This window comes from Lynx rufus, unplaced genomic scaffold, assembly GCF_022079265.1.
Source record: "Lynx rufus isolate CCGP_SWC_20201006 ecotype Redwood Valley unplaced genomic scaffold, mLynRuf1.p SCAF_5, whole genome shotgun sequence".
In the NCBI taxonomy this organism is placed as follows: Eukaryota; Metazoa; Chordata; class Mammalia; order Carnivora; family Felidae; genus Lynx; species Lynx rufus.
Genome location: NW_025814867.1, coordinates 8,163,774 through 8,188,079, shown reverse-complemented (window position 1 = coordinate 8,188,079; position 24,306 = coordinate 8,163,774). Strand labels below are relative to the sequence as shown.

Sequence of the window (24,306 nt, the reverse complement as noted above, 5' to 3'; positions counted from 1 at the left end):
GGAGGAGGAGGAGGAGGAGGAGGAGGAGGAGGAGGAGGGAGAGAGAAGCATCAGAGAAAATGCCAGCTGGGGCAGACTGAGCATCTGAGCCTTTTCACAGCTAAGTGTACAATCACCATCAAAGTTTCTTCGGAAATAGGCACCTACAGGGGTGCTGAAAGACCTTTTTTATTCTTTTTTTAAATGTTTACTTATTTTTGAGAGAGAGCACAGCGCAGGGGCCGGGGGGGGGGGGGAAGGCAGAGAAAGAGGGAGACACAGGATCCGAAGCAGGCTCTGTGCTGACAGCAGAGAGCCCGATGCAGGGCTCACACTCCCGAACTGTCAGGTCACAACCTGAGCCGAAGTCTGTGGGGTCAAGACCTGAGCCGGACTGAGCCCCCCAGGCGGTCCAAGACTTTTTTTTTTTTATTCTATCAGCACGTTCAACTTTACGGCGATGACACTGTGTGTCGAGTACATCCTTTCATGTACCGAGTCCTTGCCTCGGGACATTCGGCAGGCCGATAGCGCACGTAACATTTGGGCCTCATTTCCTACCCCTGTATCAGTACAGCTGTCTCTAGCCTGGCCGCTATGCCCCTTCATGTACACCCCGCAGCAGAAGAGAATCTGAACCTTACAAGGCACTCTGGCAGGGAGCAAAGGCTTGCCTGGGTTGGCTCTGACATGAATTCCTCAGGACAGCCGCTAGGCATCCGGTCTTGGATGACTTTGACGCGTACACACACACAGACAAGAGTGGTTGGGATGCTGTCTGAGTTGCTGAGCTTATAACTGGTACTTGGAACTTGGCCCAGGGGAAATGCACCTGCTGAACATAATTTTGGGTTTTGCTATTTGATTTATATGATTGTTTTTAAAAGGCTTTCCAGTGTAATGCATCTTGTACTAGAGGAGGTGAACCTTGTGAACCTTTAATGCAGTCAGGTTGAGGGACAATTTCATAAGAGGCAAGCAGGGGTGCTCAATATATTTAAATCTTAATCACTGTGGTTCAGTAAAGAAATTAGAATTCATGAGGAGTTCTTAAAGGCAAGTGGCTTTGTACATTTTCTTTCCCTGCTATTATTGGATTAAAACTTTGCAGAGAGGAGCGCCCGGGTGGCTCAGTTGGTTGAGCATCTGACTCTTGATTTTGGCTCAGGTCATGATCTCAAAGTTCATGGGTTTGAGCCCTGGATTGGGCCCTGCGCTGATAATGCAGAGCCTGCTTGGGATTCTCTCTGTCTTTCTCTGCCCTCCCCTGTGCATGCTCTCTCTCTCAATAAATAAATAAACATTAAAAAAAACTTTGCAGAGAAATTCTGGGTAGAAACCCAAGTACACTTTTTTTTTTTTTTTTTGAGACAGAGGGAGAGAGAGAGAGACTGCATGTGACTGGGAGAGGGGCAGAGAGAGGGAGACAGAATCCCAAGCAGGCTCTGCACCACCATCACAGAGCCTGATGCAAGGCTGGAACTCACAAACCTCGAGATCATGACCCGAGCCTAACGCTCAACCAACTGAGCCACCCTGGCGCCCCGCACACTTTTCTTTCTAAGCAACAATGTCTACTATAGAATCATTAGTACAGCCAAGGAATCCTCTTAAGGACCCGAGGCAAGGGAAAGGGAGGGAAAGGGGACCTGCAGAGAGTGAAAAAAGACGTACTTGATGAGGAGCGTGCCTGGGCACCTGGCAGAGCAGCAGTGTGGTTTGCGGGAAGAAACACGGGCTGTTGAGTCAGCCCTGGGTTCACATATCCCGTGTCCCTCTCTGGCTGTGTGACGTTGGTTGCGTTACTCAACCTTTTAATCTCCTTTCCTGTCTGAAATCAAGGTGTTTTGTTGTTGTTGTTGTTGTTGTTGTTGTTCTTTATAAATAGACTCCACACCCAATCTGGGGCTTGCACTCATGACCCTGAGATTACGAGTCCCTCTACCAACTGAGGCAGCCAGGTGCCCCTGAAATCGAGGTTTAAAAGCTCTCTGGGGGCACCTGGGTGGCTCAGTCAGTTAAGCGTCCGACTTCAGCTCAGGTCATGATCTCACGGTCCGTGAGTTCGAGCCCCGCATGGGGCTCTGTGCTGATGGCTCAGAGCCTGGAGCCTGCTTTGGATTCTGTGTCTCCCTCTCTCTCTGCTCCTCCCCCACTCGTGCTCTGTCTCTTTCCGTCTCTCAAAAATGAATAAACATTAAAACAAATTTTAAAAAGAAAGAAAAAAAAATCTCTCCGCATTTCCCTAAACATTGCTGGTAGTTTGAATTGGGATAGAAGTTGTGACAAATATCTTGTAAATTATAAGTTTGTATATGTGGTTAACTACCGTGGTGCTAAGAGATTTGTAGTGAGACTGTCATTCATTGATCCACTTATTTAGCAAACTAGCACATACACATAATGATTATAGCTCTCATTTGTTGATTACACAGCGCCAAGCCCTGTGCTAAGTAAGGCCCAGTGGTCAATAAGACAGCCTCTGCCCTCAAAGACCTGTAGCCTGGGACAGCTCTTCTCTCATGAAACTGCCCTCTCGCAGCTCAGTGCTGCAGGCTGGGATGAGTTAACCGGGCAGGACTGGGCTCCATAGCCTGGGGCAGCCTCTTTCTCAGAAGAGTTGGATCTGGTTTGTTCTCACCTCTGTGCTCCTTTGGGAACAGGGGAGGGCTCTTCCTCTGGGGGCGCCGACGGAGCTCTGGAAGAATGGTACAGAAGCAGCACCCTCCGTGATGGCTGTGTTGGAACCCACTGATGCTCCTTTATTGCCTGTAGAATGAGTTTGCCTCAGGAAGGTCGGGCTGTCTGCTTGGGGAAAGGGTGGCGGAGATGTAGGAAGTTTGTACGGAGAGCTGGGGGGTTGGTTGGGATCCCAGGGCGAGGTTGATGCTCCTGCACCAGTGGACAGAGTCATTTCTGAACGAGTAAAGGGACAGAGAAGATAGAATGGCCTTTAGCTCCAGGAAAAGTACTTATGGTGTCTTAGCTGGCTTGAGACTTGATACTTCAATGCTTTGGGTTTCTTTATCCTACTGTATCTCCTCACTGATGTTCCCAGGAGGTGGGGAAATGACAGGGAGGTGATGGTCAACTTTATGTGTGAACTTTGCTAGGCTACAGACCCTCATTATTTATTAATCCAGGCGTTGCTAATGAAGGTTTGCAGATGTGAGTAAAGCCCATAATCAGAGTTTTTAAGTGAAGGAGGTTATTCTAGATAATCTTGGTGAGCCTGACTAAATCAGTTGAAAGACCTTAAGAGCAGAGCCAGACCTCCCTGAGCAAGAAGAAATTCCGCGTGTAATCTTTGCACGTGCTATGTCCTGCACTTAGAATGACCTTTCACCAGGTGTTCAGATGGCTGACTACTTGTGGACGAAAGCGTTAGCTCAGGCCCTCGGGTTCCGGCCCGCCCTTCCTGACAGCCTGCCCCGTGGATTTCAGACTTACCTTCAGCCCCCGTGATCACACAAGCCAATTTCTTGGAAAAACTGTACCTTGACGTGTATCTCCTACTGGTCCTCTTTCTCTGCCTAAACCCTGACTGATCTACGAGATATATCATTCATTTCATCTGGAAATAGTTCAGCAAGTATCTAAATGGGAAGGATTCTTGAGACATACCCACAAATTCACTATCTCACCTAAACAAAAGTGCAGAGCAGTTTCCTGATATCAAACGTTCAGAACTCCAATCGTCACATTCTTTTATAATACTAAAAATATTTTTGAACGAGTGATTTTTTTCAGCATCTTTAGGGAGAGAAAAAGCAAACACCGTCTTGGAAGGGTTTTCTCTGTGGCTCCAGCAGAGGGCCTCAGGTCTCATGTGTTTCCAAAGGAAAGAAGTTGGTCTGGCTTCTATAACCTCAGTCACGCCGCAGCCCAGCCCTTAGCACAGAGTAGACTTTTGGAAAATTTATGATGAATGAATGAATGAATGAATGAATGAATGAATGAATAAGTGGGCGAAACAAATACTTTTTAAACTTGAATTCATTGGCTATCCTCTTGGCTATGTGCTAAATTTTCTCTTTTCTTATAACCATCCCATGAGGTATAGGTATTATCCTTATTTTATATATGAAGGAATCAAGGCTCAAAGAAGTTTAAAGGCTTTATGAAGATCATAGAGGTAGAAAATCTTTGAGTTAACCTAGATTTACAATTTTTATTTTTTTAATGTCATGTAAGACAATAGAAAGTATATAAACGGCTGATGAGGCACCTGGGTGGCTCAGTCGGTTGAGTGTCTGACTCTTTATTTTGGCTCAGGTCATGATCCCAGGGTCATGGGACTGAGCCCTGAGTCGGACTCTGTGCTGAGCATGGAGCCTGCTTACGATCCTCTCTCTCTTCCTCTGCCCCTCTCCCCAGCTCATGCTCTCTCTAAAATTAAGTAAATAAATAAGTAAATAAATGTATACAAATGGTTGAATAAAGGTAATACGTGTAACCACTAGCCAGTTATAGAACATCACCGTCACCCCAGAAGTCCCATTGTTATGGGCCAAATGTTTGTATCCCCCAATATTCAGATATTGAAGCCCTAACCCCAACCATGATGGCATTTGAAAATGCCTTTAAGAGGTAATGCCTTGAATACCTAAGAGGTAATGCCTTTAATGCCTAAAATGCCTAAAATACCTTTCAGAGGTAATTAGGGTTAGATGAGGCTATGAGGGTGGGGCCCTCGTGATGGGATTGGTGCCCTTAAAATAAAAGATACCAGAGAGCTCAGTGTCTTTCTCCCCCCAACACAAGCACAGAGGAAAGGCCAAGTTTAGCCTCAGTAAGAAGATGGGCTGTCTACGAGCCAGAAAGTGGGCTCTCACCAGGAACTGAATTAGAAGGCACTTTGGTCTTGGGCTTCCTGGCTTCCAGAACTGTGAGAAAATAAATGTGTATTGTTTAAGCTACCTAGTCTCTGGTATTTTGTTATGGCGGCCCTAGCAGACTAAGACACTCATTTATCCCCTTCCAAAGTTAAGAGTAATAATTTCCTTGATTTCCTTGAGAGTTACCTCACGTGTTTGTGTTTGTCTGCTTTTGAACTTTGTATAAATGGAATTATACTATATATGTATTTTTTTTGTGACTTGCTTTTTACCCTCAAAGTTATCTTAGCAAGATCCATCCGTATATTTGCAGTTCTTTTGTTTCCATGCTTTATGGTATTTTCTAGTACAGATACATCACAATATACCCTTCCATTTTATGCAATAGGCATCTTGGCCGCTGGTAAAAACATTCCTAGGCATGTAGCCTGGTGTACATTAGAACACGTATGTCTAAGGTATATACCTTGCACTAGAATTTTTGGGTCATTCAGTACGCATATTTTCAACTTTAATAGACAATACCGGAATGGTTGCATTAAATCACATCCCCACCAGCCGTGCCTGAGAGTTCCAGTTGTTCTCCACTCACCAACATTTAGTGTTGTCAGAGTTTTTAATGTTGTCAAACGATGGGTGTATTGTGTTAATTCATGGGAGTTTGTTTTAATGTTTATTTATTTATTTTGACAGAGAGAGAGGGAGAGAGAATGCGTGGGGAGGGGCAGAGAGAGAGGAGAGAAAGAATCCCAAGCAGGTTCTGCCCTGTCAGCACAGAGCCCAACTCAGGCTTGATCTCACTGATCTCACAAACCTTGAGATCATGACCCGAGCCGAAATCAAGAGTTGGACGCTCAACTAACTGAGCCACCCAGGTGCCCCAGTTCATCATAGGTTTAATTTGCGTTGCCCTGATCTGTGCATGAGGTTGAGCACCTTTTCATATTTATTGGACAGTTAGATTTCTCCTTTTGTAAAATGGCTTTTCAAGCCTTTTGCCCATTCAGGAAAATTGGATCATTTGCCTTTTTCTCAGTGAAATTTAGGAATTGTCCATGAAATTTGGAAACTGGTCCTTTATCAGTTATATATGTTGCAAATAACTCCTTCCACTCTGTGGCTTGTCTTTTCACTTTTACAATGGCGTTTTTTGAGGGACAGAATTTCTTAATTTTAATGTGATCAAATGTATACATATCCTCTTATGGTTAATGCATTTTGTATAATGCTAAATAAACCCTTCACTTACTCAAGATCTTAAGAATTTTCTCCTCCTTTCTGTTCTAAAACCTTTGTAAGTCAACCTTTCACACTTGGGTCTTTAGCCAGCCTGCAAATAATTTTTGAAAATGGTATGAAGAAAGGGTCGAATTTCCTTTCTTCTGCATGTGGAAATCCAATTGTCTCACATCTTTTTCACTGCTCTGCCATGACACCTCTGTCATAAGTCAAGTGTCTGTACGTGAATGAGTACGTTGGACTACAACATTCTAAAGTCAGACTCCTATCTGCCATGTGACGCTGCCTTTCCCTGTGAACGGGAAATGTGACAGAAATAATGGGTTTTAGATTCAACCAGTATCTCAACTCAGTCTCCACCTCCCAAAACACTTACTAGCTGCGTGATGTTGGATGTTATTTTACCTCTGAGCCCATGCCTTTCCTACATGGTTATTCTAAAGAGTAGACACAATTTGTGATACCTCATCACTTTCAAATACATTTGGGGGCCCCTGGGTGGCTCAGTCGGTTAAGCGTCCGACTTTGGCTCAGGTCATGATCTCGCGGTCCGTGAGTTCGAGCCCCACATCGGGCTCCGTGCTGACAGCTCAGAGCCTGGAGCCTGTTTCAGATTCTGTGTCTCCCTCTCCCTCTCTGCCCCTCCCCCACTCACGCTCTGTCTCTGAGAAATGAATAAACCTTTAAAAAATTTTTTTAAAAAGTACATTTGAAATTTTCACTTGTTTTGGTTGGAGTCTTGGGGCCTGGTTTCTGTAGTATTAATTTTCTATTGCCGTGTCACGAATTTCCATAAACATAGTAGCCTCAAGCCACACCTATGTATTACCTCCCGGTTCCATATGTCAAAAGTCACCTGGGTTCTCCTCTTAGGGCCCTCAAAAGGCTGAAATCGATGTGTCAATCTGGTGGAACTCTTAACTGGAAGTTCGGGGGAAATATCTAATTTCTAACACTATCTGTCTAATTTCTATCTAATATCTAAAACTTCCAAGTCTATGCAGTTGCCGGTGGAACAGTTACTTGGAGTTGTAGGCCTGAGGCCCCTGCTTTCCTGCAGGCTGTCAGCCAAGGGTTGCTGTTAGTTTCCAGAGGCTGCTCTCGGGTTCTCTCACACCTGACCTCCTCTGTCTTCATGTCAGCAACAGCACATCAAATCCTCCTCCCGCTTTGAATCTCTCTGACTTCTGGAGCAAATCCCCTGCCTTTAAAGAGTTCATGTGAGGAGAAAACGCCTACCTGGATAATCTCTCCGTTTTTAGGTTAACTGATTAGTGATTACATCTGCAAATCCCTTTGCCAGGTAACGACGTAATCTCCGGAGTACCACCAGAGGGCAAGGTGATGGGGGCCATGTTAGGCTTCTGCTTACCACAGTTCTTACTAGATAGGTTGTTCCCTGTACTGCAGATTTCATGATGGTCAATCTGGTAAGAATTCTTTGATACATGTCAGAAAGCCCAAAACACCTCATCAGCGTGTTCCAAAGCCAGAAACATTGCTTTCATGAAACCTTGGCCCTCTTCCCTGCACAGACAGATCTGGTTTTTTCTTGCAAAATCTTGGTGATTTGGATGCTATTTTCATCTGATATCTCTAAACTTTATTGTCCACCCTTCAGTCGTTTATGGAAATGACATCAATCAACAAATATGTTGAGTATAGTACATCCTTGGCACGTATCTAAATCCAAGCTCACGCCTGGCAAGGTGTTAGGCCCATCGTAAGTGTTTTTTGGATGTCTGTTGAATGAAGGAGTGAGTGATAAAGGGTGGGATTTGCCGTTCCGTAGCCTACTGTCTATTTTAGAAATAAGCCATGTGCACACACAAGATCAAGAATATAAACATTTACCTAACTAGTTTTTAAAAGGTGATCCAGGAGATAGATCACGTGTGTGTGTGTGTGTGTGTGTGTGTGTGTGTGTGTGTGTGTGTAGAGAAAGCTTTGTGGAAGAAGCCGAGCTAGAATTAGGCCTTGAGAAATATGCATTATTTGGACAGTTGGGGAGATGAACCACAGGCCAGGTGGGGAGAATTGTGTGAGCAAAGGAGCACTTTAGGAAGGGAGCAGCCATTCTGGGTAGGCGTCACGAACTGAGTGACAGGTTCTAACTTCCCCACTTTTGAGTGTCAAATAAGGTACAGAAATGTGTGACTCAGATATCTCAAGGAGCCAACGGCTTTTATCAAAGGGAAGCACTTTGACTTCTCGGGAATGAAGGTGACATTAATGCATAATTTTCTTAGCTCAGGAAAGTCTATTCTTAAGAAAATTTTCCTCATTTTAAGAACTTCCTCTCATAAATGCCACCTTGGGTCCTTAGGAGAAAACAAAATACTGTTTGCAAGGTCACACACACGCTGCCAATAAAGAGTCCTTTATTCCACATGCAGCTAACAAACAACAATCTGGAATAACGTTGATTTTCAGTTTGTAGCCACTTGCTGGATTCTTTCTCATCCTCTATCGGAAGGAGATGTCCCTGCAGTCTCCTCTTCTTTCCCCAAAGTGAAGAAGGATGATGCTATTGCACAGAGGCCTGCCATCTAGGAAGGCGGTAAGCAAGGGGATCTTGGGACAGCGGCAAGTACCCGTGCCGGAATGGCATATTGTACCATACACACCATGACCCACTGAGAAAACAGCCCGAAGCGAAAGCCTAGCAAAGGCAAAAAGATCTGGAACATGGTAGCCTTGCTAGGAGTAAATGTTTTATAGGAGGACACAGCAACGTGAAGGGGAGGTGAGGATGAAGACACACACAGGCTGCAGTCTACCAACCGGAGCCCTGAATGGGACTCCCACTGCAGTATCCTGGGAGACTTTCTGTGCATCTCTGTCCTTTGGGTTCCGCCTGAATGACAGGGCCTGGCCATGGCCACTGTCCTTGGGGGAATGGAGTCTTCTCCCCCAGATGCTATTATGCTAGTAGACTGAGGGAGCTCAATGCTTATGGGATTGCTAAGTTTTGGTTAAGAATCAACGGGAGGAAACCATAAAGCGACATATCTGACTGTGTCAAATGCTTCATGGGTGCCTGCCAGCTTCCAAACTTGCCGGGAGGAATATGGCGTTTCTGTGGAAGGAGAAATGCAAACTGAGCCCTGAGGTCAATTCTTCAACATTAAACTGTCATAGTCTCAATTCACTGTTCCTCTAGGGCACTTGGAATAAAGAGCCTGACTTTGATGGCCTGTCTCTCCTCTGTTCCCCAGTAGGTCAACAAGTGCGTGGTAGGGTCTTTGGAGGAATAAACAGTTGAGAGACTCCCCAAGAGGTGCTTTGGCATAAATTAGTTATCGGAGAGGCACGTAACCTAGGTATTTGACTTTAGTCGCATTTCCCGAAGATGGACATTTCGCCCGCGTTGTCTGTTGCTACCCAGGCTGGTTCCGGGCAGCCCTCAGGCTCCAGGAGCTGCTTCAAGAGGCTCACTCAGAATCCACTGTGTGGTCGAAGGCATGCTGGGAGCGCCTCTGCTTCCCGGATGAAGCGCACAGGTACACGAGGAACGCCAGACACAGCAAGGCCACTGCCGTGAAGAAGGCGAGGGTGCCCACAAAGGCAGGTGGGTCCATGGGCAGGCGGATCAGGGGGCTTTCGGCTGGGATCTGGTTGGTCAGGCTAAGCATGTAGCCCAAAGACCAGGCTATGCTGCTGTTCCCCACCTGTATGATAGAAAGATGGCTTCGTTCTCAGGACGGGGCTCGAGGCAGAAGTTACACACATACACCACTGTCATCCTCGTGAACCACCCACCCGAAGCTGTGACCTAGGGTCAGGGGACTTGCCCAAGTTCAGACACTGCAGAGACTGGGCTAGAACGCAGGTCACTGAGACCACAAAGGCTCAGGGCCCTACCCTCTCTGCACCGTGGAGAAAAGCCGTCAGAACCCTCCCAGCCTCGTCACAGCCAAGTGGAATGTCGGCACAGTTAATAACAGCAAGAGTTTTTCTCCTGTTGGGTCCACAAGTGTCTGTGGCTAAAGAAAGAGGGTAATGAGCAGCTTACATAAATCTAGAACCAGTTTCTAAGCCCAGGGGGTCAGTTTAAATGCACAGCACAGAGTCTGGCCATTTCTTACGTTAGTTCCATCAGTTTTCATTTCCATGTCTTCAGGCTGTTTTATTAGATACAAAAAAAGTCTAGAATTTACAGTCTTCAGAATGGACTCTGTATCATTATGTTGGAATCCTCTGTATCTTGAATGATCCTCTTAAAGACTATTTGGTCAGGTATTACAGAGCTCCACTGAAATTTGAAACAGTCAGTTCCACCCCTTTTCTTGGGGTAGTGTTTGCCTGATAGTTAAAACTTTTTAACTTTTAATCTTTCCATGTCCTTATGCTTAACGCCTAAGGGTTTTTCTTACAAACAACATATGCTTGATTTTTAAAAATCTGATCTGACGATATCTGTCTTTTAACCGGTAGGTTTAGTCCATTTATAATTATTTTGGTTATTGATATATTTGGGCTTCCGTCTAATGTCTTAGTTTTAAATTTTCAATCAGTGCTATTTTCCTATATTTATTTTTTCCATTCTTGCCTTAAAAATGTTACATATATAAAGGCCTCCTTTACAAGATGAGCATGTTATGACCCCTTACCCTGCTCCCTTCACACTGGATATTAGCTATACTTGAATTTTGGGTTGTTATGGATGGTTTCTTCTCTTTTACTTTTCTTTTAAAAAAATTTTTTTTTCAACGTTTATTTATTTTTGGGACAGAGAGAGACAGAGCATGAACGGGGGAGGGGCAGAGAGAGAGGGAGACACAGAATTGGAAACAGGCTCCAGGCTCTGAGCCATCAGCCCAGAGCCTGACGCGGGGCTCGAACTCACGGACCGCAAGATCGTGACCTGGCTGAAGTCGGACGCTTAACCGACTGCGCCACCCAGGCGCCCCTTTTTTTTAAAAATTTTTTTTTTTCAACGTTTATTTATTTTTGGGACAGAGAGAGACAGAGCATGAACGGGGGAAGGGCAGAGAGAGAGGGAGACACAGAATCGGAAACAGTCTTTTACTTTTCTTTGATGTAAGTTTTCTTTTTTAAAAAAAACTTAAAGGCACCATATCACTTATTCTGACTGCCTATATTTTTATAACATCCTCCTGGATTTATTTCTCTTCGTATTTATTTCCTCCACAAATATTTTGGATGTCTTTGTGTGGCAAATCTTCTAAGTCTTTTTTATGCCTTTACATTTGAATGCTAATTTAACGATATATAAACTTCTTTATGAATAAAGGAAAGGGACTTGAAAGCTGGGATTCTGTATCCATCCAAACTGGTGTTCAAGAGGAAGTCACTTTCCGTTCTCTCAATGTACTTTCCTGCTAATTAGATTCATTACAAGCAAAGCTTAGAGAGTGCATGCCATCAACAGTCCCTGTGTCTCCAGACAGCCTCATCTTTTGCGGGATGACTCAATTTTCTTTATGTAAAAGTAGACAATCACAGGCCTCATGCTGGGTATTGATTGGTTTATCCTAATTATTGCTAAAGCTGATATTGAACATACTGGCTTCTGGCTTTATATCAGCTATTCCTGAAATGAGAATATTTTCCCCAAACCTGAACATAGTGCTGCGTGGACATGTCCGCAAGGCTGAGTCCTGCCTGGAAACAAGGCCCGGAGGGTGACAGACCGAACAGTCACCTAGTAGCAGCTATGACTGCAGCTTCAGACCATCCCTGGACGCTTGACGTACACACAGTGACCTCAGGCACATTCCAAGAGAAATTCTTCCTTACTGCTGCTACGAATCCCTAATACTCTCCGTTACCCTGACATCTGTGTAAAATGGAGAGCAGCTAATTACTATCCTCTTTAAAAATTACCGTTATGTTTAAAGTTTCTTTTCAGTATGAAAGGTCTAATCCTTAACATATTTATTTATACACTTGCCAAACATTTAAGTAAACACTTTCTAGGTTCTCAGTCCCGTGCTGAATGGTAGGAGTATGAAAAGAATGAAACAAGTCCTGCGCTCGCGGAGCTCAGGGTCCGTGGGCACCTGGCCTCTGACCGCTGCCTCGTCTGGAAGGGTCTCCAGCGACACCTCCTCTGAGTTCTCCGCTGTCGTTTCTTTGGTCACGAGGGACCGAAGTCTCCTCAGCTTCCCTTCAGCAAACTGAAACCACCCCTCCCCCTGTAAATTCTACATTTCTTTCGCACGTCTACACACAAAGCTTTTGAGAGCGAGGGGAGGAAACAACCCGTGCCTTGACTTACTTCTTTTTTAAAATATATTTGGGGCCAGGTCTCCTCGGTGAATCTGTATCCATTCACCAGCAAGTGGTAGATATAGTGGGCGGAGAAGCAGTAGGAGCGGGCATACACCTCGTCAAACCTGGGCAGCAGCAGCGGGAGCTGAAAAGGAGGTTCCATACAGATGAGGCAGGCATGCTTGGAAAAGGCATGCTCCAGAACACCGCGTTTTATTTTATTTTATTTTTTTTCAACGTTTATTTATTTTTGGGACAGAGAGAGACAGAGCATGAACGGGGGAGGGGCAGAGAGAGAGGGAGACACAGAATCGGAAACAGGCTCCAGGCTCTGAGCCATCAGCCCAGAGCCTGACGTGGGGCTCGAACTCACGGACCGCGAGATCGTGACCTGGCTGAAGTTGGACGCTTAACCGACTGCGCCACCCAGGCGCCCCGAACACCGCGTTTTAAAGAACCTCACCACCTAGAACCTCATAAGACAATCACCACGAAATCATCGAATTGGGTCCTATCGTACAGCATCACGCGATAACCACCTCTAAGTTTACCGAGTGCTGCGTCTGTTACCGCACGCTGTTCTCACCATCGTGTCTGTGGCTGGAACGTTAATCCACAATGCAGGTGTGAGGTGGGTTCCCTTATTACCCCATTTTATGGATGTGGGGAAGGTAGAATGGCATGAAATCCAAATTCGGAACACACACGTGCTCACAAATGGAACATACTCGGATCTACTCCGTGTTTTGTACTGATGTTGCCCTTTTCTCTTTATTTGTTAATTAATTAATTAATTAATTAATGTATTTATTTTAATTAAAAAAGATTTTTTTTTAACGTTGGTTTATTTTATTTTATTTTTTTAATTTTTTTTTCAACGTTTATTTATTTTTGGGACAGAGAGAGACAGAGCATGAACGGGGGAGGGGCAGAGAGAGAAGGAGACACAGAATCGGAAACAGGCTCCAGGCTCTGAGCCATCAGCCCAGAGCCTGACGCGGGGCTCGAACTCACAGACCGTGAGATCGTGACCTGGCTGAAGTCGGACGCTCAACCGACTGCGCCACCCAGGCGCCCCAACGTTGGTTTATTTTTGAGAGACAGAGCATGAACGGGGGAGGGGCAGAGAGAGAGGGAGACCCAGAATCGGAAGCAGGCTCCGGGCTCCGAGCTGCCACCACAGAGCCCGACGCGGGGCTCGAACTCACTATCAGTGAGATCATGACCTGAACTGAAGTCGGACACTCAGCAGACTGAGCCACCCGGGCGCCCCTCTCTTTCCTTTTTTTTAATGCTTATTTATTTATTTTTGAGAGAGAGACTGAGCGAGTAGGGGAGGGACAGAGAGGGGGGATAGGCAATCTGAAGCAGGCTCTGCGGAGCTTGAGAATCTGTGCTGTCAGCAGCAGAGCCTAACGCAGGGCTCGAACTCGTGAACCGTGGGATCACGACCTGAGCCAAAACCCAGAGTCTGGCGCTTAACCGACGGAGCCACCCGGGCACCCTGCCCTTTTCTCTTTATTTATTTATTTTTAATTTTTTTTTTTTTTAGCGTTTATTTATTTTTGAGACAGGGAGAGACAGAGCATGAACGGGGGAGGGGTAGACAGAGAGGGAGACACAGAATCCGAAACAGGCTCCAGGCGCTGAGCCATCAGCACAGAGCCCGACGCGGGGCTCGAACTCACGGACCGCGAGATCGTGACCTGGCTGAAGTCGGACGCCTAACCGACTGCGCCACCCAGGCGCCCCATGCCCTTTTCTCTTTAAATACTCACCTGGCTCCAGCTCTCTGAGCAGAAATCCCAGCTGCTTGAGTTGAAGGCACTGAGGGAGAAGCTCCCTGAGAGATTGAAAGCGCTGGCTGTGTAGTAGAACCCAGCAAATGCCTGGGAGGACGTAACACAGAAGGAAGTTAGTTCTCAGAATGGGACACACCATGGAGCTTTCAGGCTAGGGGAATAAGAGAGGGGGAAGCAGGTGAACAGAAGAGAAACAGAAAGGTGAGAAGTAAATACTCACTGGGGGAAAAAGGACACTTTTGGGCGGGTTTTGCTCTTACCACAAATGTCCCTTTAACTTTTGGCTGATAGACCCCATCAAAGGAACAGGCTTCCTGGTCACGGCAAGCTGTGAAGTCAAACAGGGAAGCCACCTTTTCCCTACACAGCGATGGGTCCCCGGTTCCTCCAACAGTGATGATGTCGTCAGGGTTGTAACTGACAGGCCTCAGGTCTGCTGTGCACAGGCTGTCAAATATGTAGCCCCCGGTGAAGGTGGTGAGATAATTCCGAGGGTAGCAGGGGTTGATGAGATTGGTTTTGGTGGGAGAATCCTGCAGGTACAAGAGTGAGGTGTCAGAAACCACTTTTTGGTGGGGGGGGGGTGGGGGGGCAAGTGCTCCCCTCTTGCAAAGTCTCACTATTGTTACCCTCCAGTGCCAAGAGAGAAATGGATGAAAACATGCCGTTCTGGGTCAGCCCGTGCCTGAAGGCAACTCCCAGGTTGCCTCGATACGTCCAGTGGGTGTGGGTGAACAGTTAGCCCTGCACCAGCCACCACGCTGGGCTCTCGCTCACGTTACCGGACCCACCCCCCACGACAGTCCTGTGAAGCAGGTTTTAGGAAATCCATTTTGAGGAGAACACGAGACATGTTGAGATTAATTGATCATTTTGAATAGAATATTATCTATCCACCTGACAAAATGACCGAGAAGTTTGCAAATAAGTATATTGTGAAAATGAGAGCTCCCTCCCCACCATGTCTAGCCACGAGATCGCCTCCTTAGAAGTAACCACTCTTGCCAGTTTTTGCGATTTCCTACCGGAGATTTTGTGTATACTTCTTGTACGCATACACAAATATCTTTTCTTCTCCTCCCTCTTCCTTCTTCTAAAAACTGTAAGTGGTAGTACTCTATACACAGTTACACCCTTTGCTTTTCTTACTGAAAAATGTATCTTCAGATCTTTCCGTTCACTGTACATATAGAATGGCCTCTTCTTTTTAGTAGCTACATAGCCCTCCGCTGTACAAATCAACTACAGTTTATTTAAGGTATCTCCTCTATGTGAACATTTAGATGGTTTCCAATCATTCTGCCATTATAAACAATGCTGCAACAAATATCCTTATTCATAAAAATCTTTGATCCACTTGTAATTTATTTGGCATAAGGACTGTTGTAGAGACCTGACTTTACTTTTTCCAAATGACTATCCAATATTTTACTTACTGGTGAAAAATGCTCCGTTTTATCTTATGCTAAATTCCAAAATGTGTAGGGTCCTATTTATGGACTCTCTTTTCTAAGGAATTGTATTTGAACTTTGCCCAATTTTCAAAACCACTCATTTTGACTCAGTCACATTTTGGCTTCAGACAATATTTATTCCAACTCCTTTAACTTACTGATGAGGAAATTGAGGTACGTATCAAGGTAATGCAATCATTTAACAAAGGTCAGTGACAGGACTGCACACAAAATCCTACAGAAGTCCAACACTCATCCAGTATAACTCTAATGAGTGTCCTCCAGAAAGATCTTACTATGACTGAATCTGTGAAGGCAACAAATAGGTTCCTCTTTGCTTCAATGGTATGAAAAAAAATCCATGATTTCCAAAAATTGTTATGTGTAATTTGTAACACGTCGCACCAGGGTCACCCTGTGGTGGAAATACTATTTTAAAGGGAAAAAGAAAAGAAAAGAAACTAATACCTGGTTATTTAATTTCCCCCTCCAAATCTGACATGCTTTTAAGATAGTTAAAATAAAATACATTATTTCTGGCGTGGCCTGGACAAGAAGCAAGATATAAATTGTTTCTGGCTTGGAACATAGAAGCAGCTCAGGAAAGATGATTTCTGTGCTCTTTTTGGAGTTTGAATTATTTGTTATGCCTTCTTTAAATATAATTTGCCAATAGGCCAAGCTGTTCAGCCCTCAACATGGAACAAATCTCGCCTGAACTTAGTATTTGCAGGACATTGGCACTAAAGGGTCAACCATTAGGCTTGAGAGCAAAAAAGGCCACTGGAAAACTATAGCATAACTTGATCTCAGGGTAAATCCTATCAAAAGTGGAAAGACAATGATAGGAACTATTCTTAATAGTGATAGAAACTATTAAAAAACACATAGGAAACTAATTTAAAAGGAAGGTACGGGACCTATAGTGAAAACGATAAGTTTTATTGAAGGATGCAAACCAAGAACTAAATAATTGGAACACTATTTTGTAATTCTACACAGAAATTCCTAATATTAATAAGCCAGTATTTTACCAAATTAATTTGCAGTCAATGCAACTGCAATCATAATCTCAATGGAAAAAAGGTTCCTCTTTGTTGCTACTTTGAACGATTTTGAAGTTTAAAATAAATGCCTCAGAGTAGAAAAACAAACTTCTGCAACTAGAATAACATGATACTGGCTCAAGAATGGAAAAACGGGTGAATATAATAGGGAATTCAGAAGCAGATCCTCATTATCCAAGGACTTAAAATTCTCAGATTGCAAAAGGTCATCACAACATTGTTGGTGGGAATCTGGATGGTTTTGTGTTGGAAGATTGCCTGTTTATCCACTTATATGAGAAATATACCTATCCTTCGATTCTATCCTCTAGAAGTAAAATCAGTAGTTCATAAGGTTACGTGCACAAGAAGGTTTACGGTGTTATTGTTGCTGCAGCAAAACAGGACACAGCCTGTTGTCCACCAGGATTGGGATGGTTGACAAATTGTGAAATCTTAAAGGATCAAAAAAACAAGTTAGATATTGATCTGGAAAGTCTAGAATAACAATGTATCAAGCTGTGAACAGTGAAGACATTAGGTGACTAGCATTGGAAAGTCATTTTTACTTCAATGCGTTTTTTGCATGCTTTGACATTTTCACAATAAAAATGCACTTTCTGGGGCGCCTGGGTGGTGCAGTCGGTTAAACGTCCGACTTCAGCCAGGTCACTTTCTCGCGGTCTGTGAGTTCGACCCCCGCGTCAGGCTCTGGGCTGATGGCTCAGAGCCTGGAGCCTGTTTCTGATTCTGTGTCTCCCTCTCTCTCTGCCCCTCCCCCGCTCATGCTCTGTCTCTCTCTGTCCCAAAAATAAATAAACGTTGAAAAATGCACTTTCTTTTATAAGAAAATGACCTATCTCGTTTTTCTTTTTAAATAATGGTGCTTGGAATATTATGCGTCCATAAAAATAATAAGTTCAGAGGCTACTGAGCAACACAGGCAATTGCTCATGATATACTGTCAGGTAAAAGAAAAAGCTGGAGGAGCGCCTGGTGGCTCAGTCGGTTAAGCGTCTGACCCGATTTCGGCCCAGGTCATGATCTCATGGTTTGTGAGATCAAGCCCCGTGTCGGGCTCTGTGCTGACAGTGTGGAGCCTGCTTGGGATTCTCTCTCCCTCTCTGCCCCTCCCCTGCTCATGCTCGCTCTCTCTCTCTCTCTCAAAATAAATATATAAACATTAGAAAACAAAAAAAAGGCTAGATATGAAACTATATATAGCATATGAAGCCAAATTTGTAAATATACATATTCATGCATGAAAAAAAAAACTGGAAGAAAATGCAACAGTATGTTTATGGTGGTTAATTCTAGGGTTCTTTGGTTTTATTATTTATATTTTTGTGTGTCTGTGTCTGCATTTTCTAATTTTTTTTCACTGAACATGTTTTACTTTAAAAATAGAAGAGGGGCGCCTGGGTGGCTCAGTCAGTTAAGCGGCCGACTTCGGCTCAGGTCATGATCTCACGGTCCGTGAGTTCGAGCCCCGCGTCGGGCTCTGTGCTGACAGCTCAGAGCCTGAAGCCTGTTTCAGATTCTGTGTCTCCCTCTCTCTGCCCCTCCCCCGTTCATGCTCTGCCTCTCTCTGTCTCAAAAATAAATAAACGTTAAAAAAATTTTTTTTCAAAACAGAAGAAAAAGTCTTAAAGAGGGGAAGAAAGAAAGTGAATGCGTGTCCTTAGCATCTAAAAATGCTGTCACCCTGGGGCAACTGGAGGCTTGTTCATATGAAAACAGGCTGCAAAGTATGGCTCCAGGTACCATCCACACCAGACTGGGACACATGAGGAAACCAGATCCAGACCTGGTGGAATTTACTCAGCCAGTGTTCATGATGTAATAATCTTTGTGAACCTTCTAAGCCGGGGCTTGGCAACATGTATTTGGCACATGAAAGTACTGGCCAGGCAGGTCGGGACGTGCATCTGTGGGTGATCGTCAGCACACTTGGATCCTTTCCGTCACCTGAGTCAGAAGGCTTTGCGGGCAGAGCCACCTTCTCAGGCATCCAGAGGCTACCAGGCAAGTTGGACAGCTGCCCCTGTCCCTCTGAACTGACTGTCCACATTCGAGGGTGGGATCGCCCACCTCTGCCCCCAGGCCGGGCTCACACCTTGAGACCTACGTTCTCAAACCCAAGTGAGACCTCAGACAGGTGGAGTATTGGCTTCTCTACTGTAGGTTCTTGGATACGTGGATAACCATTCTTTTTTTTAATTTTTTTATTATTTTTGAGAGGAGGGGAGGGACGGGGGGGCGGGGAGAGAGAATCCCAAGCAGGCTCTGCGTTGTCAGCACAGAGCTGGACGGACATGGGGCTCGATCTCACAAACCATGAGATCATGACCTAAGCCAAAATCAAGAGTCAGATGCTGAACTGCCTGAGCCACCCAGGTACCCCGACATAGATAATCATTTTTTTTTTTTAATTTTTAATGTTTATTTATTTTTGAGAAAGAGAGAATGAGCAGGGGGAGGGGCAGAGAGAGAAGGAGACACAGAATCCGAAGCAGGCTCCAGGCTCTGAGCTGTCGGCATGGAACCCGATGCAGGGCTCGAACCCACGAGCAGCGAGATCATGACCTGAGCCGAAGTGGGACGTTCAACCGACTGAGCCACCCAGGCGCCCCAATAATCACTCTTTAATAAACTTTGTAAAAATAAACACATGCACACATTTTCCTCAGGGCCAGTCGAATTTAAGAGGTTAGCTTCTCTGACCTTCACTCCCTCTGGGAAAAGGATGATTTCACCTGCCCCCTCTCCTGTTTCGAGTTCAGAGGAGCCCCCTGCCCTCTGCCCCCACTAGGGTCAGAACTGGAGGGAGAGGCATTAAGCATTGCCAGAAATAAAAGGAGATGGAGAAAAGAGGTGTTTCCAGAGTTTCTCTCCTGGACAGAAGAGCATGTTGGCTGAAGTACGTTAGCAAGCGATCAGGGATGAGTAGAGGTCATGGAGACCTTGCTAGGGAGGATCGATCCGGTTCCCTGTGGGGCTCCCTTTGGCCAAGTGGGGGTGGTGTGAGTCTGGGGTGGGCACTGGGTCTCCCGAGCCCCAAGGGCTGCCTGCAGGGTCCCCCACTCTGTCCTCCCCAGGCAGTGTGCAGCCTCTCCCAACAAGCCATGTCACAGGCATGTGTACCGGGGCTCCAGCCTTTCCTGCGAGGCTCAAAGTTTTGGGGAGCGGCCGGATCCAGAGGTGAATTCTCACGCACATCCCTGCATGACTACTCAGTAAATGCAGGGGTCTGAAGATGTCAGTTTTGCCGATGGCACTTTGCTGAGCCAGCCCATTGTTCCCTCAGGCTAGTGGCTGGGGGGGGGGGTACTGCTTCCTTCCTCAGCTGCCCAAGTAGGAGGGAGGGGTGGGGATTAACCAATGGTGCTGTGTCCACTATGTTCACAGGCTGACCCAGCCCTTGTCCCCTGCCCCTGGGTCTCACCAGAAGCCAGGATCTGTGGCCTATGGCTGGCCTCATGCCCCTCTAGGTGGTCAAAGTCCCTTTCTTTCATTTTCGTTTTCCCTGCTCAGCCACGCATGGTTGAGACTGATGTCCCCCGAGCACTGGAATTTGGGGTCTAGGGTATCCCTGGAGTCAGTGCTGACTGACACACACACCACGCCAACACTGAGTTTATATTAACGATAACCTCGGGGCGCCTGGGTGGCTCCGTCGGTTGGGCGTCCGACTTCGGCTCAGGTCATGATCTCACCATCCGTGGGTTCGAGCCCCGCGTCGTCAGGCTCTGTGCCGACAGCTCGGAGCCTGGAGCCCGCTTCCGATTCTGTGTCTCCCTCTCTCTCTCTGCCCCTCCCCCGCTCAAGCTCTGTCTCTGTCTCTCTCAAGAAAATAAACATTAAAAAAATAATAATTATATATTAATGACAAGCTTCCAGTTGGTGCCTGAAGAAGCCGTCTGGGCCAAGGGACAGTTACTGTATCAATTACTGACCAATGTGATGGCATTCAGTTACTCCCAAATCCCACCATAAAAGGGCATCAAACCTACCTAATGTAGGCCCATCTAAAAGGAGGCCGCACCCGGGGAGGGCTCAGTCCTCTCCCCTGTCAGCAAGTATTTCTCTTGGGACCACTTTCATTATCTTGTCAGCACTCGGGGGAGTCACAAGACTCTCAGGTCTATTTAGCTGTTGGTTTAAAGCCGCTCGTGTCCGTAAAGGGATCCCAGGTCTTGAATCATTTGCCAAACATCTGGTGCCCTGTAATTTCCCTAGACTTCGGACTCAAATACACTGGAAGTGGTCAGTACAACACAGAGAGCGGGCGAGCAAGCTCGGACCCCCGTGAGTGAACTGGCAAACTGGTCTTGTTTCCGATCCCATCCGAAGATGGATGGGCAGACCCCAGAAGGCGCCCTCCCCTCCAGACCCCCAAAGGAACGCCTGCTGCCCGCCCCTCCCCTTCCCCTCCCCACCCCCCCCGCTCAGGTACCTGAAGAAGTATGGCCAGAAACCTCTTCTCAGCCTCATTGCGGCCGTAGCACTGGAAGCTATGTGTGTAGAGCGAGTACACGTAGCCGTAGAGGGACACTTTCATGATATGGCTGCTGTTCATCCCCACCTTGTCTCCGGCCGCGAAGGATATTTGGGTAGAGGCACCACCTAAATCCAGGGCACCTGTGGTCTCCACTCCGTTTGGATGCACCCACATATGCCACAGGTTCTTCTGCACGGTGGGGAAAGGAAACAAGAGAGAAGGCCAGAGGCACCATCTCTGTTTGCCCGGGACTCTCCACCCAAGGCCCAGCTCTTTTTGCTAAGAAGTCTGACATGAGCATCTGGAGGCCGAAACGCTCTTTTATTTCAAGGGTGGCGAACTCAAATGCTTCCAGGGGCTAGACAGGCAACGTAAACGAATGAGGTAGGTTAGGTGGGGACGACAGGGAAGGTTAGGTGGGGGACTGTGGCAAACCGGGGACCGCGCGAGCCACGTTCTGTTCCGGTCTAGCCACACTCTTCCGGTTGGTTATTGCCAACGTGAGCCCACTGGGACCAGTGCTTCCAGCTTTTGCAGGTTGTGGGGGTCAGGGAAAGCTAGAAATGCGGATCTGTATGTGACGTTTCTTTGTGTGTGTGGGTGTGACATTTCTAAAATATGAACTGCTGGCAATTAACTAAAATTTAAGAATATATTTGAGGGGGAACAAGATAGGTGTTGGGCTGGATAAGGCTCACGTCCTCTGAAACATGGTGATTGTCCCTTGGGGTCGGCTTTCCTTTGCGCAAGGGGCAGGGCAGGGTAAGGGACCCGGGGACACAGGACGGTTTGGGAAGCAGACTGCCCGAGGGCTCTGGAAGTTCCAGAGGGCTGTGGAGCTTCTTAGAAGAGTCATTCTCCAGCTACCCTTCAAAAAACCCACAGCCTTTAGATTTAGATCCCCCCACCTCCAATTTCTTATCAGCTAGTAAAGTGATGCTATTCCCTCTCCCCTGTGCATTTGGTCCTATTTACGATGCAGTGTTTTTGCCCCAGCTCTATGTGTATTTTCTTAGCTATTGTCTCATAGTTGTTTCCTCAATGCAGTATATGCTAGGGATGACACAGGACAGATGCCCCTGTCAGCATGCACCTCTGCTTAAGTGACCACCCACAGGGGACGGGGTAGATAGCAAAATTAAAAACCATGCATTTGTTTTCACACACCTCCAGGAAATTTCCCATTAAATAGTTGGCTGTAATCCATCCATATATCCCTTCCTCTTGCCCAGAAATGATTTGAGCACCCCTAAAATCAAAGGGCTGGGACTTGAAGTAGTTTTGGATGCTGGCAAGGACTTCATTAGCTGCTGTTTCATTCTGTAACCTATGCAAGGCACAGAACACAAAAGGCTGAGTGCCTGGACAAGAGAGTCTTCAAATAATCTCACTCAGGTGAAAAGGCAAACCTCCCCACCCCTCCGCTGGCAGGGATGATTTTCCAGATGTGTGCAAAACTGGCAACCTTTCGCAAGTCAAAACCTCCCAGGCAACCAAGGCAGATGCCCTTGTTACCTGTCACACCGCCAAGCAAACAGCTTTACGTAAAAACACCCCTTGTTCTCTCCTCCCCTACCTGTTCCTGCCTCGTTCGCTAGCAACCAGCTGACCAAAAGGGCCTTCTGCTTAATCACCACTGCTCTGTCTCAGATCAGCACAGGCAAGGGGGTTGGTGAAGGCATAGGGGTGGCATAAGGAATCCGCTGGGGGCATCATACAGGAGCCCTCGTCAGGCCAGAAGGAAGGGGGATCTTTAGGAGGAGGGGGGGAAGAAAGAGGGTGAGGCGTTCAGCAGTCGCTGCTTTGCTCTCAGGGAAGGCTTCATCATGAGGGTATATAACGGCTATCATGGCCGTCAGTGGATTGGAATCCATCAGTGCGCTGACCCACGGGAAAGTGGAAACATAGTATTCTAATATCACCCATGACGGGGCTTTATACTATTGTTCACTGGCTGTCATTTTACCTTATGGAAGCACATTCACTTGGGAGGGTATCTCCCCTTTCATCACGGGGTTAAGAAAACCGGGGCACTGGCTCACTATTGGCTCAAGGAGGAGAAAGAGCCACGCCACAAGCTGAGGTCCATTCTAATTCAGCCACAAGTGATCACTGTTTGGAAAGTAATCCAAGAGTCTTCCTAGTTTTATCAGTTCCCCTCCCAGAGGATTCTCATTAAATGCTTTTTTTTTTTTTTTTTAATAGTTGACTTTTCCCTCAATGGAAACATCAGCTAGATCCTCAGAAGGAATGGATTACCATCAGAAAGTTTTACAAGGAGGAGTTAATATTTAATTTATTCAAATGGGACATTCACTGTTTTCCCAAGTGGCGAACGTCCTATTCCATGGTTTTTGTCAGGGGCTATAAGTCACAGAGTCTTCTAATTATTCCTCACTGAGAGGAGTGGGAGAAAAAGCAACTAAGAGAAAGTCGGATGCTTTGTTTCCATAAAAAAGGAAAAGGCAGAAGGAAGGCATTTCTGTATCCTTTCTTTCAGGTAAACGCAATCATTTTGAAACACCCTGGAGATTCCAAGCAGGGCAAAGAAATGCAACTTCTTCCCACGTTCTGTTCGGTCAACGAGGATAGAGGGATAGAAACAAGGAGAGGAAAACCTCAAGGAACAGGCCCAATCCAACCGAGGGTGCTTCGTGATTTCTCTTAATCATCATGTTAAAGTGGCTCTGTTGGTTTGTTTCTGTGTATCTTCTTTATGCCCACACATATAATTTTATGTTACTGGCACCACAGACAAAGTGGCTTTGAAGCAATATGAGTGTCATCTTTGGGGGATAAAGCCTTATTTTCAAAGTTCAGAGCAGGCTTTACCCTGGGTAGATTTAAGTTTGATTTTTAAAAAAAAAAAAACTATTTTTCTTGGGGCGCCTGGGTGGCTCAGTCACTTGAGTGTCTGGGTCTTAATTTCAGCTCAGGTCATGATCTCAAGGTTCGTGAGTTTGAGCCCCACATCAGGCTCTGTGCTGACCGTGCAGAGCCTACTTGAGATTCTCTGTCTCCCTCTCTCTCTCTCTCTCTCTCTCTGCCGTTCCCCTGTGAGCTTGCTCTCTCTCTCTCTCAAAAATAAATAGACATTAAAGAAAAAGAAATATATTCTCTTAAAAAATAAAAATAAAAACTATTTTTCCTTTATTTCAAGGTCAAGGAGCTACAATAATGGGGGAAAAAAAGAGAGATCGAAAGGGCACT

General features: G+C 46.0%; 1 protein-coding gene across 2 annotated transcripts in view; it reads right to left on the bottom strand.

The window, feature by feature from the left end:
* Nucleotides 1-8,420: 8,420 nt before the first annotated feature.
* Nucleotides 8,421-24,306, bottom strand: part of ENTPD3 (ectonucleoside triphosphate diphosphohydrolase 3) — a 37,781-nt gene continuing 21,895 nt past the window's right edge. For both annotated transcript variants that reach the window (XM_047099318.1, XM_047099319.1), the window contains 6 exons: nucleotides 22,264-22,423; nucleotides 21,052-21,285; nucleotides 14,356-14,628; nucleotides 14,072-14,182; nucleotides 12,301-12,438; nucleotides 8,421-9,727 (listed from right to left, as the gene is read on the bottom strand). In XM_047099318.1, coding sequence (XP_046955274.1) covers nucleotides 9,491-9,727; nucleotides 12,301-12,438; nucleotides 14,072-14,182; nucleotides 14,356-14,628; nucleotides 21,052-21,285; nucleotides 22,264-22,423 — 1,153 coding nt within the window. In that variant the 3' untranslated portion in view covers nucleotides 8,421-9,490. The remainder of the gene's footprint in view (nucleotides 9,728-12,300; nucleotides 12,439-14,071; nucleotides 14,183-14,355; nucleotides 14,629-21,051; nucleotides 21,286-22,263; nucleotides 22,424-24,306) is intronic.